The sequence below is a fragment of the Triticum aestivum genome, chromosome 4A (assembly GCF_018294505.1).
Source record: "Triticum aestivum cultivar Chinese Spring chromosome 4A, IWGSC CS RefSeq v2.1, whole genome shotgun sequence".
Classification (NCBI taxonomy): Eukaryota; Viridiplantae; Streptophyta; class Magnoliopsida; order Poales; family Poaceae; genus Triticum; species Triticum aestivum.
Genome location: NC_057803.1, coordinates 647,223,209 through 647,236,699, shown reverse-complemented (window position 1 = coordinate 647,236,699; position 13,491 = coordinate 647,223,209). Strand labels below are relative to the sequence as shown.

At 44.0% G+C, this 13,491-nt stretch overlaps 1 protein-coding gene across 1 annotated transcript; it reads left to right on the top strand.

Annotated features, from left to right (window-relative positions):
• Nucleotides 1-2,012: 2,012 nt before the first annotated feature.
• LOC123087861 (ATP-dependent DNA helicase DDM1) lies at nt 2,013-8,231 on the top strand. The gene is made up of 14 exons (XM_044509979.1): nt 2,013-2,249; nt 2,410-2,715; nt 2,827-2,925; nt 3,320-3,666; nt 3,740-3,926; nt 4,018-4,193; nt 4,953-5,209; nt 5,317-5,421; nt 5,514-5,608; nt 5,685-5,804; nt 6,926-7,045; nt 7,153-7,251; nt 7,326-7,427; nt 7,551-8,231. The coding sequence occupies exons 1-14, from the start codon at nt 2,154-2,156 to the stop codon at nt 7,776-7,778; spliced, it is 2,337 nt and encodes a 778-aa protein (XP_044365914.1). The 5' UTR covers nt 2,013-2,153; the 3' UTR covers nt 7,779-8,231.
• Nucleotides 8,232-13,491: the final 5,260 nt, after the last annotated feature.

Genomic DNA, 13,491 nt, shown 5'->3' with positions numbered 1-13,491 from the left:
TTTTAAATTGAGCTAGTGGCATGTTGTTTTATTGTCCCATTGCAACTCATGGACATGTGTGCTAGTGAATCAAACAAGTGGTTAAGGTCGTCTCCAAGGTCGAAGCTAATTTTCCTCGTCCGAGCGTGTTCAGATATCAAACATGAGCCGAACGATCTCCTTAAAATTCAACCGTCTAGACACTTCAGGCTCCCCCAGATGTAGGTATAGGGAGAAGTGTGGTTGTTCAGATTATCTGCCATGTTATCTCCAACCAATGATTTTCAATTTCTTTTTTCTCGAATACACACAAATGTGCATACTATATTATAAAGATATGAGTGGGGTAAAGAGCCCCTCCAAGTCAGTGTTTACAATTTGTGTACACGACACCACCCTTACTTCCACCTCGCGCATGGCCTAATTTGTTGTTCTAGCCCACATTTCTACTGCATTAAAGAAAGCGCCCGTGTCTCCTTTTAGTAACCCCGCTTGTTTCCACGCTCTTCCTTCCTTGCCTATCCAAAGTAAGACGTAGTTCTCAGACGATGATGCTCCATAAAAAATATGGCGTTGTGATGCTTCCATAGCTCCCACATGGCAAGAATGAAGACTGTCGCTTGGTCTCTGTTTTGCCGCGTTGTACCTCCCTTGTCCGCTCACCAACCCGTGATGCTTTGTCCTCCCGTTGGCATCCATTCCGGCTTGCCCAATGATTGCAGAATCACCGTCCACACCTCTCTTGCAAACACACAATGCAACATAATATGGTCTGTGGTCTTTTCCTCTTGATCGCACACAGGGCATCTATCTTGATGGTCCAGTCCGCGTCTTGCTAGCTGGTCGAACGTCCAACACCTGTTGCGGGCGGCAAGCCATATAAAGCCTTGAGTGATCCAACTTTTGCAGCCATGGCCAACGGGCCTGCATTGCGACATTCATCAACTTTAGGTTCGGTATTCCAAGCCCACCAACCCACATAGGTGTGCAGACTTGCTGCCATGCTACTGCACAGTGGCCTCCACTAGCCTGAGCCTCAACGCACCATAAGAATCCTCGGCAAAAAATTTCATCGCCCTGATGGTCTTTTGTGTCAAGTCAAGTCAAGCATTGTATGCAATGAATCGCACACAGAACATACTTGATAAGAAGCAGCCTTCCACTCCGCGGCATCTTTGATGCTTTCTACCTGGGAAGAGCCCCAGCAAGTTGATCAACCAGCCCGGATAACTGGGCCACTGTCTGCTTAAGTATGGTGAGCGGCAGCCCTAAATACTTGCATGGGAATGTACCGGCATTGCATCCCGTTATCCTCTCCACGAATTCTGTTGTACATCGAATCGGAAAAGCTGCACTCTTGTTCCGGTTTACATCCATACCAGATGTCTCTCCAAAAAGTTGTAGGAGAGAGACACATGCTTGAAGATCCCTCTCATTTGGTCTCACAAACACCGTGACATCATCGGCATACATGGACAGTCCCGTGCTCGCCAGCGGTGTCAACAGATCCCTCGCCCTTGCCATCGCAAACATGCGCTGTAGTGACTCCATTAGTCTAGCATTAGATCAGCAGGCACGCAAATCTGGCGAGCCACACCCTAGCTTGTATGGGTCGCTCGCAACAGCGCACGGCATGCTGGCTCCGGAATTCCCCTGGGGAGATAACTAGTATTGTCGAATCTGAATGTAATCATCATAGTTGATCAATGAAAAGTTTCTTTCCCGCAAAAAAAAAAACAGATCCCTCGCCCTCGCCATCGCAAACATGCGCTGTAGTGACTCCATGACCATGATAAAAAAGCATGGGGGGAATTGGATCCCCTTGCCTCAATCCGATGCAGTTTAAAATCGGCCTTTCAGGTTGTCAATTTCAAATCCTTCCATAGTTTCATATGGAAGGAAACGCAGCTGATTACCAATCTGCTATACTAATTTTGGCAGGTGGATTATCGTATTGGTCATTTCGAATTACTTTCCAAAAAAAAAAATCCTTTTTGAAATGCACGCGCTGTCCAGTGCCCACCTTCAAAAAGACCTATTTGCCTCCGCCGGTTCGCTCCCATTCTCCGCCGCCGCCCCTTTCGTTTCGTCTTCCTCGACGCCCCTGCCCTCGCCGCCTCGGCTCCCTCGACCAACGCCGGCCTCACCGCCCGTCGCCGTCGAGCCCAGTCAAGATGGTGGTCGCCGTGGCGAATGCCGCCGCCGCCGCCGCCCCCACCGCCGTCACGGCCGCCGACGCCGATTCCCCTGCATCCGTCCTGGAGGACGAGGTGATATATATTCCTGACACCTTCCGGTTTACATTCTCTAGATCGACTCCGCTTCCGCTGGTCGGGCGCGATGTTTGAATTTCGTCCGGTTAGGTTTTCGAACAATTTCGCTCCTTTTATTCCTCAAAAAGAAATCTCGAACCTTTTTGTGCGAGATTAGAAAATGCCCGAGGCCAAGGACGAGAGAAACGCCGGCGATTTGAAGCGCGAGGCCACCGCAGATCAGTTACTGAACTCCGTCAGAGAGGACGGCGACGCGGGCCTCCTCGTGACGGAGGTGATGGCCAAGGAGGAAGAGGAGCTGTACCAGGCCCGGCTCAAGGCAGAGGAAGAGGAGGAGGCCAGGAGGAGAGAAGCTCGGAAGGCTTTTGATCCGAACGAGCGGTTCAGCAAGTTGGACGAGCTGCTGACAAAGACACAGCTGTTTTCTGAATTCCTGCTTGAGAGGATGGAGCAGATCACAGATGTATGCTGGCTATGTCTCTCGCTGTTCAGTTTCTTGATCACTACTTCCTGATAGTTATTTTTATTCATCTTACTTGTTGACATTTGTGGTGTTTGCCTGCTGGTCAAGCAGAAAGCTGTTGAAGTTAAAGATGAAGAGGAACCTGTCGAAGAGCAGAAGAAAGGGCGCGGCAGAAAGAGGAAAGCAAAGGCTAAGCAAAAGTACAACGATGTGAGTTCAGATCTCATACATTGTCTTACCTGATTTGTAAATATGTCACGGTGGCTGTCTTCCAGATTATGCAAATGTTTCGTTGTCATGTACTGTCGATGCGCTGCAGTTTGTCTCTATTACCTGCTCAAAGGATTTCGCTTGCATAATTCTGGGGAGGCCACTTGATCTGTTGTTGTCCACTAGTAGCATCCTTCTAGTGTACTACACACATCTTAGTTAAAAGTGCTGTTCGAGTTTTGTTGGAGTATAGCTACTGCTCTCTACACACTAGAATAATGTTGTAAGATCAGCGTTAATTTTTTCCTCAAGATGGATCATTGGTCATTTTCTCTGGTCAGACATTATGTTAACCTTCTGTTGCTTCTCACTATGGTATATAAATATTGTTCAGAAGAAGGCTAAGACAGCAGTCGCAGCCATGCTTACAAGATCGCGTGAAGACCGTACTGCTGATGATAGTACTCTCACTGAAGAAGAAAGGTGGGAGAAAGAGCAAGCCAATCTTGTTCCATTATTGACTGGAGGAAAGTTGAAATCTTACCAGATAAAGGGTATTAAGTGGTTAATATCGCTGTGGCAAAACGGCCTAAATGGAATACTAGCTGATCAAATGGGCCTCGGGAAAACAATCCAGACAATTGGATTTCTTGCCCATCTCAAAGGAAATGGTATGGACGGTCCGTACATGGTTATTGCTCCCCTTTCTACTCTGTCAAACTGGTTAAATGAGTTATCAAGGTAAAGTATCCATGGCTGTCTTTCACTGTATATGTTCTTAGTTTGCTGTCTCATGTGGAGTTCTTGATTTCAGATTTGCTCCATCTCTGATTGGTCTGATTTATCATGGAGATAAAGTGGCTCGGGCAGAGCTAAGGAGGAAATTCATGCCCAAAAAAGTTGGCCCTAATTTTCCGATAATAATCACTTCATTTGAGATGGCCATGTTTGATGCAAAACTTCTTGCTAATTACCAGTGGAAGTATGTTGTTGTCGATGAGGTGATGGAATTTCATCTGCTCCGTATTTTTGTACTTGTATGTTTCTCCCTCATACCTAAGTATTTACACGTCAGTTTGGTTCTTTTTCCAGGGGCATCGGTTGAAAAATACTAATTGTAAATTATTGAGGGAGCTAAGGCGCATTCCGATGGAGAATAAGCTCCTTCTGACTGGGACACCTCTTCAGAATAACCTAGCAGAGCTGTGGTCACTACTGAACTTCATTTTGCCTGATATATTTTCATCCCATCAGGAATTTGAGTCATGGTATGATCCTCTGAACTAACACCTACACTGCTGTCTGCCCCTTTACTTTATGTAGTTTCTGTGCATGCCATTTTTCACCATAGTCTTCATATCCTGGAAGCAATTTTTGTGCTTGCCGCCAATCTTGTGGCCTTTTTTATTGCCTTATATTGATTATAATTACATAAGCTACCTGAATCATCCAATTTAACATTTGTCTAGCTTTCAGATAGTTTGCTCTGTCATTGGCTAGATGTTATATTGATAGTCAAATGATGTATGAATCTAATTGCGGAGATATGTCTGTCTGATCTGGTGTTATGTCATTTGTCAGGATCCGTAAAGTTATAATGTTTGGTCCTTATGAGCGCATATTGTGGTCAACCAATGCAAACAAGCCTGTTGAATTTAATTGAGTTATCAGTTCCCCAGCATATAAACAAATATATGGTGTAATCCTAGTAATTTATTATTCATAGAACTCTTGAAACATCTTGGTTTTTGAGTAACCTGGCAGGGGCACTAAATATTAGCAGATTTTTATCTTGTAGCTTCTCTTATTCATGTTACCTGTTGATATGTTATGTTTGCTTAGTTGTATACCAATGAATTATGAAATATGGACATACTAGTTGAACTATTCGGATGGATTTTGATACCCTAACATGGTTTTTTTTTTTGACTTTTTTGTCGTAAAGATGGTGAGGTTATTGTTGAATACTTCATGGACATCTGTATCATTTTGCCTCTGTTGATCTGATGGCATTTTTATTCTTACAGGTTTGATTTTTCTGGGAAGGGAGATGGGGAACAACAGGAAGAAACTGATGAGAACAAAAGAGTCCTTGTTGTCTCAAAGCTTCATGCCATTTTGCGTCCATTCCTTCTAAGGCGGATGAAGGAGGATGTAGAACACATGCTTCCACGAAAGAAAGAGATAATCATTTATGCTAATATGACTGAACATCAGAAACAAATACAGAATCACTTGGTTGAGAGGACATTCGACAACTACTTGCATGAGAACACAGATATTGGTATGCATGTGTACGCTCATCTCATGCATGTCTTCATGCGTACTTATTGTCCAATCTGCCCATAAGTAAATAACATATGAATGTGACAAGTTTTTGCTATATTGTAGTTTTGCGGAGACCTGGCATCAAGACGAAGCTAAATAATCTACTCATTCAGCTCAGGAAAAATTGTGGCCACCCTGATCTTTTGGATGCTGCATTCGACACAAGCTGTGTGTATCATTGCTCATTGGGCATATGCTAGTTTCATTGCTCTGTTTGATTTATTTTCTTTTATCCACATTGTTATACATTTTGTTTGCAGACTTCTATCCACCTGTTGAAAAGCTTCTCGAACAATGTGGCAAATTTCAGCTGTTGGATAGGTTACTGGATGCTCTACTCAAACGAAATCACAAGGTTGGGCACGTGCAAGCACATTGTTCATGATTGTAATTTTCGGACCTGACATATAGTTCAATTGATATGTTTGTAGGTCCTTATATTTTCGCAGTGGACAAAAGTTTTGGACATCCTTGACTATTATTTGGATACAAAAGGCCTGAAGGTTTGCCGAATTGATGGTAATGTTAAGCTGGAAGATAGGAGGAAGCAGGTAATGTGGCAGTCTGCCAATTTATTACTAGTTTACTGGACATCATCTATCGTACGTATGCTTGTACATACTACATACTGAGATAACTACCACTAACTATGCTAAGAAAGAAGTCTATCTTAGATTGATTCTTCGCATGGCTATAATAGACATGGCAGCCCTGTTTATATAGGTGGGAAACACAACTAAGAACAGAGAAACTAAACAATCATATTCTTGTTTCTACATTCATAGTACGATCCTTGTCCATATATGATGGATATCCGTATTCGGCAGCCTTATGCTATGAATGCAAGTAACAATCAAGATCCTGAAGAATTGCACGATGCTCCTTTATATTTATGCATTGCGTATGCACGCACCTTTCCTATTTGCGCACATGAATAATTTTGCATCTAGCTTGATGAAATAGTGTTGAATTAATTCTTTTCCATGAGCAGTTTTGGATACATATGTGTTATCCTATGGGCATGTTAATTTGACATCCACATTGGGCACATGTGCGGTAGCATAAACATGAGTTTAGCCCACACACCCCTGAATTGGTTCCCAGGTACTGGTATAATTTGCATGGTTGTTCCTAAATTTATTTAGAAAACTGTAATCATGGCAAAATTAGCTACAACCATACATACTGCGTTAGAAACCTGTTTTAGGTATCTCATCGGAAGGAAGAAAACTCGGAGTGATTTGGCAGCTTGTCCGTATCACACTGGACGTGTTTCATTACCCTATTCCAAGGCGGTTTAGCAATTGTGTGTTAGTTAAAAGAATAAAAACAATTAAAAACATATTCGGGCATAACTACTTTAAAACTTGGATTAGATATCTTGTTAAAAGAAAAATACTTAATTTGCAGCTACTAGGTGTCAAAGCTGGATGGAGTTTAACATCCCTCCCAAACCAGCCAGAACGCAAACTTGTGGGGAAAGAAACAGTGGATTCAATGGTTTTATGAACCCTTGTGTTAAATGGGCCTGGCTGGTTATTGTGGAACCAGTGCTCTAAACAATAACATGTTCCTTTATATTGCTTATTTGTTACATGCCAATCCTTTTCCCTTAGATAATTGAAGGCTGTCTATAGATGTTGCCATCTCACTATTTGTTTCCCTGCGGCAGATAGCGGAGTTTAATGACTTGAACAGTGGTCTGAACATCTTCATTCTAAGCACGCGTGCTGGTGGGCTTGGTATCAACCTTACTTCTGCTGATACTTGCATCCTGTATGACAGTGACTGGGTAATTTTCTGTCTATCTGGAGAGTTTGTAGGTGTCGTTGGTACAATGCTTGCCTTCAGTTTAGCTTTCATAGCTGTGGCATGCTGAATTTTTGCTCTGTTTTGCAGAACCCTCAGATGGATTTACAGGCTATGGATCGATGCCACCGCATTGGTCAAACAAAACCGGTTCATGTTTATCGTCTGGCAACATCGAATTCTGTTGAGGTATGTCTAGGGGATGATCTTCAGACTCTTGGCTAATTTTTGTGGCATCAGGGCTCATCTCCTCATTGTCACAGGGTCGGATTATCAAGAGAGCTTTTGGAAAGCTGAAGCTAGAGCACGTGGTGATTGGGAAGGGACAGTTTCAACAAGATGCCGCCAAGCCTAACGCCTTAGATGTAAAAAATTCTGTCTGGAATATAGAAGATTGTGTCCGGTGTACCGTGTAAATTGTCTCTTCAGGGATCATCAAATGCTTGCATGATTGCTGATGTGTTCCTTCTTTTTGTCGAGAACTGCAGGAGGCGGAGCTGCTGGCGCTGCTGAGAGATGAGCAGGGCGAGGAAGACAGGTTGATCCAGACGGATATCAGTGACGAGGACCTTCTGAAGGTGATGGACCGGAGCGACCTGACCGGCCCTGCTGCGGCTGCCAGTGCCGCCCCTCTTGTCCCTCTGAAAGGGCCTGGCTGGGAGGTGGTGCTGGCCTCGAAGAGCGGTGGCGGCATGCTCTCGGCGCTCACCAGCTGAGCCATCGATGGTGACTCCTCGCAATGGTGACTCCTCGCTGTTTTGATGCTTGGGCTTGTTGGCCGCCTAATGGTCGGCAGCGGTTCAAGCTATGTTTTGGTGGGTTGTGTTCTAAGGTTATGCTTGTGCCTTCTTCCAAGCTAGCTAGGCAACCTAAGGAAGATTTTAGATCTTTCAGGTTTTGGTGTAGGACTGCCGATCTTTATTAGTACATGCAGACACATGTGGAGATCGTGTGTGATGGCGATGAAATGCAGTTGCTCCTGCTGTGTTGTGCACGTTGTGCTTCGTTGCAAGAATCTGGAGAGAATGCAGGTTAACTATTTTAATCGTGTTGTCTTTTATTTTTCAGTCTTGCCTAATTACTACTCCCTCCATGTCAAAGTATAGTGCATATTAACTTGCAGTGAAAGTTCATGAATTTTGATGAAGTTTATAGATAAATTATCAAAATTATCAATTGATTACCATTTGATTCGTCATGAAACATACTTTCATATCAAATGGTGATGCAGTTTGGTAAGGGTTGTTGTGACCTGTGATGTAAATACAAACTACAATTTCTAGATGTGTTTTCCATGAGTCAAACACAGATTTTTTTTGTAGAGGACCTTCCTAGTCAGCGGTGACAGTACTATATTTTGGGAACGTCCCTGGCTTTGAGACACGCTTCTCAGTCAGCAATGCCCTTCGCTGTATGAAATTGTGTCACACATGTTCGGGGGGGGGGGGGGGGGGGGGGGGGGGTTAATGTAACCCAATTGAACGCTGCCTTCTGATGGATGGTTAAATCTGGTCCAGAGACTGGCGGGGGTGGGGAAGGGGGGGGGGGGGGGGTTAATGTAACCCAATTGAACGCTGCCTTCTGATGGATGGTTAAATCTGGTCCAGAGACTGGTGGAGGTTAACATGCCTCAAGAATTAGATGTATTCATATGGAATCTACATATCCATGGTTGTTTTTGGGCAAATATCCATGTATGTGTGGCATGGTGAACCATAACCGCTCCTTCAGGAGAAATTCAATTGGAACATATGAGTCCCCTAAGAATAGAAATATTCTTTTGGCACCTCTCTTGAGGAGTTAATTTTAGCCAAAGACAATACGACCAAACACAACTGGAATGGTAGTAAAAATTTTGTTTCTAGGACAAAGGCTGTGATCCATCATTTGTTTTCATCATGTGCCTTTTCGCGGGTCTGTTATGGTGAACTATGTGGCTTTTAACCTTCCTCCGCCAACAAGTACTGCAAATATGTTTAAAAATTCATTTGGTCGGGTGAATAGGCACCTAAGTCTCAAATCCGATCCTGAGCATCTCTCTTATGTTGGAAAATTAGGTAATCTCATGATTATATTGTTTCTAAAATGATGAAAGTTTCTAATTTTGTGCAGGTTATCCACATGGCTGCGCACTAGACCTGTATGGTGTACTTACTTCAGTGTGCGAAAGCATACGAGCTTTTAGACTATTGGTGTAATAAGGTGTAATAAATTGAATGATAGTCTAGCTATAGGGTGAGTAATTCATAAGTGCATTTAGTTTTTAAATATCAATGGAAGGTTTTATTACATTACATTTGGATGATAGTCTAGATATAGGGTGAGTAATGCATAAGTGCATCTAGTTCGTCATATGCTAGTCTGAGTATGACGTCACGCACAATCATATGACAAACAAGAGGCTATACTCGGACTAGCATAGAACAATAATGGGTAAGGAGAAGATGGGGGACATCAACAAGCACTCAACAAGTTCCCTGTGTCTCTCAATCCCACGGGATGCTATTGGGCTCCCATCCAAAGACCAGATCAGAAACATGGTGATCAACCGGCTTTGTCTCTCCATTCCTTCCTCTCATCAACTTTGCCACAACTGTAGGTTGCATTGTCATGTTTGCTCTATGCTACTACATCTACCTCTTATACACGGTTTGGCTAGGTCCACATGTAGGCTCTTTAGACTTTCTTTTGTCCCTCTGGCACTATAATAATGTTCTAATAAATAACGGCTACATATGATTTATTGCATCCGTGAGGGAGCATGTGGTACTTATCGGCGGTGGAGGATAGAGAAAAGTTAATGTGGGCAAAGTTAAATAAAGTATCAAAACAAAAGAGTGAACAATTTCAAAATAATCCATACACACTATATTTCTATATGATGCTAAACCGAATCACCAATTTCAATAGGAATATATACATATTTAGATTGAACTTTTAATAGTAATTTCTCAGCTTTTTAATTAAATCTTGCTGAACTTTACTGATCAAGAATCTTACCCATGCAATGATTATTTACCCAGTGGTGAACTTTTTTCAAAATCGCCACGCTGCTATGCTACCAGTGCCCACACAATGCATGCACGTGTGCGCCACACGGTCTTGATCCCGCGTTGAAAGAACATGTGGTGCCCCCATGTGTGGTTTTGGTAATAGATGACATTCTCTGATATCAAGCAATTATTTTCTTTGTCTGGCAGGGTTTGGAAAAAGTTCACCACACAAGCCACTATTAGGAAAAGGCCTACTAATGGCGCACCGGTTTTGCCTACTAATGGCGCACTACCGGTGCGCCATTAGTAGCACGCCATTAGAATTTTTTACTAATGGCGCACCACTGGTGCGCCATTAGTATCTGGTATACTAATGGTGCACCTGGCAGTGCGCCATTAGTGTGTAACTCCATGCGCCATTAGTATGCCTCCCGGGGGGCCATATGTAACCATGTGCTTTGTCACACTAATGGCGCACTCTGCCTTGATGCGCCATTAGTATCCTTTGGCACACTAATGGCGCACTCTACCTTGATGCGCCATTAGTATGAATATTTGTTTTTTTTGAATATTTGGTTTTCTTTTTTTTTTGCTTTTCTGATTTTTGCACAGGTTACAAAATATATTATTGGACAGAATATAGACAGTAGCACATAGCAACATCAGATTCATCGAATACAATAGAAGATTAGTCTCCGAATACAATTCATCATATTAGTCTCCGAATTCAAAAGACCGAACAAAGATAAAACATTACAAGTCTCAAGACCGCGAGTATCGAGTTTGTCTTCACATTACAAGTCGATATCGATCATCTAAACTACCATCACATAAAAAAGAGTTGTAGTCATCACGATGAGCATCATCGCGATCAAACTGGTCCTCATCCGGTTCCTCCAACGCTCCCTCCTCTCCCCCGCTAGATAGCAGGCATATCTAGATTCGGCCTCCGCCCTAGTGGTGTATCCTTTGTAACTGTTACCGCTGAAACGGTGAACCTGTCTCCGACACTCCTCCCAGTCGTCGTAGACTCCGCGAACCTTACCCTTGTACTTGAGTGAATTCCTCCTTGACGGTGCGGAGCGCATTCGGACGCCGGTCCTTCCTTTGCTTCTTCGATTGGCTGCCATCTGTGTGTGTGCCGCCATCATCAGTGGTGGCATCTGTTGGGGAACGTAGTAATTTCAAAAAATTTCCTACGCACACGCAAGATCATGGTGATGGCATAGCAACGAGAGGGGAGAGTGTTGTCCACGTACCCTCGTAGACCGTAAGCGGAAGCGTTATGACAACGCGGTTGATGTAGTCGTACGTCTTCACGATTCGACCGATCCAAGCACCGAACGTACGGCACCTCCGTGTTCAGCACACGTTCAGCTCGATAACGTTCCCCGGGCTCCAATCCAGCAAAGCGTCGGGGATGAGTTCCGTCAGCACGACGGCGTGGTGACGATGATGATGTTCTACCGGCGCAGGGCTTCGCCTAAACTCCGCGACGATATGACCGAGGTGGAATATGGTGGAGGGGGGCACCGCACACGGCTAAGGAACGATCCGTAGATCAACTTGTGTGTCTATGGGGTGCCCCCCTCCTCCGTATATAAAGGGGGAGAGGAGGAGGGGGCCGGCCAAGAGGGGAGGCGCGCCCTAGGGGGGGCAAACCTACTCCAAGTAGGTTTGGCCCCCCTTTCCTATTAGGAGTAGGAGAGGGAAGGAAGAGAGGGGAGGGAAGAAGGAAAGGGGGGGCCGGCCCCCCTCCCAATTCGGATTGGGCTTGGGGGGGGCGCCCCCTCCTTTGCTCCTTCTCCCTCCCTTCCACTAAGGCCCAATAAGGCCCATATACTTACCGGGGGGTTCCGGTAACCTCCCGGAACTCCGGTATAGTCCCAATCTCATCCGGAACCTTTCCGGTGTCCAAATATATCCGTCCAATATATCAATCTTTATGTCTCGACCATTTCGAGACTCCTCGTCATGTCCGTGATCACATCCGGTACTCCGAACAACCTTCGGTACATCAAAACTTATAAACTCATAATAAAACTGTCATCGTAACGTTAAGCGTGCGGACCCTACGGGTTCGAGAACTATGTAGACATGACCTAGAACTATTCTCGGTCAATAACCAATAGCGGAACCTGGATGTTCATATTGGTTCCTACATATTCTACGAAGATCTTTATCGGTCAAACCGCATAACAACATACGTTGTTCCCTTTGTCATCGGTATGTTACTTGCCCGAGATTCGATCGTCGGTATCCAATACCTAGTTCAATCTCGTTACCGGTAAGTCTCTTTACTCGTTCCGTAATACATCATTTCATAACTAACTCATTAGTTACAATGCTTGCAAGGCTTAGGTGATGAGTATTACTGAGAGGGCCCAAAGATACCTCTCCGACAATCGGAGTGACAAAACCTAATCTCGAATTATGCCAACTCAACATGTACCTTTGGAGACACCTGTAGAGCACCTTTATAATCACCCAATTACGTTGTGACGTTTGGTAGCACACAAAGTGTTCCTCCGGTAAACGGGAGTTGCACAATCTCATAGTTGCAGGAACTTTGTATAAGTCATGAAGAAAGCAATAGCAACATACTAAACGATCAAGTGCTAAGCTAACGGAATGGGTCAAGTCAATCACATCATTCTCCTAATGATGTGATCCCATTAATCAAATGACAACACATGCCTATGGTTAGGAAACATAACCATCTTTGATCAATGAGCTAGTTCAAGTAGAGGCATACTAGTGACACTATGTTTGTCTATGTATTCACACATGTATCATGTTTCCGGTTAATACAATTCTAGCATGAATAATAAACATTTATCATGATATGAGGAAATAAATAATAACTTTATTATTGCCTCTAGGGCATATTTCCTTCAGTCTCCCACTTGCACTAGAGTCAATAATCTAGATTACATAGTAATGATTCTAACACCCATGGAGTCTTGGTGCTGATCATGTTTTGCTCGTGAGAGAGGCTTAGTCAACGGGTCTGCAACATTCAGATCCGTATGTATCTTGCAAATCTCTATGTCTCCCACTTGGACTTGGTCCCGAATGGAATTGAAGCGTCTCTTGATGTGCTTGGTCCTCTTGTGAAATCTGGATTCCTTTGCCAAGGCAATTGCACCAGTATTGTCACAGAAGATCTTCATTGGTCCCGATGCACTAGGTACAACACCTAGATCGGAAATGAACTCCTTCATCCAGACTCCTTCATTTGCTGCTTCCGAAGCAGCTATGTACTCCGCTTCACATGTAGATCCCGCCACGACGCTTTGTTTAGAACTGCACCAACTTACAGCTCCACCGTTTAATAAAAATACGTATCCGGTTTGCGATTTAGAATCGTCCGGATCAGTGTCAAAGCTTGCATCGACGTAACCATTTACGACTAGCTCTTTGTCACCTCCATATA

Excerpts from the sequence above, each read along its gene's own strand:
- LOC123087861 (XM_044509979.1), top strand. The coding sequence starts at position 2,154 with ATGGTGGTCGCCGTGGCGAATGCCGCCGCCGCCGCCGCCCCCACCGCC. Across the intron at positions 2,716-2,826 it reads GGATGGAGCAGATCACAGAT|AAAGCTGTTGAAGTTAAAGA; the intron begins GTATGCTGGCTA and ends CTGGTCAAGCAG. Across the intron at positions 3,927-4,017 it reads AGTATGTTGTTGTCGATGAG|GGGCATCGGTTGAAAAATAC; the intron begins GTGATGGAATTT and ends TTCTTTTTCCAG.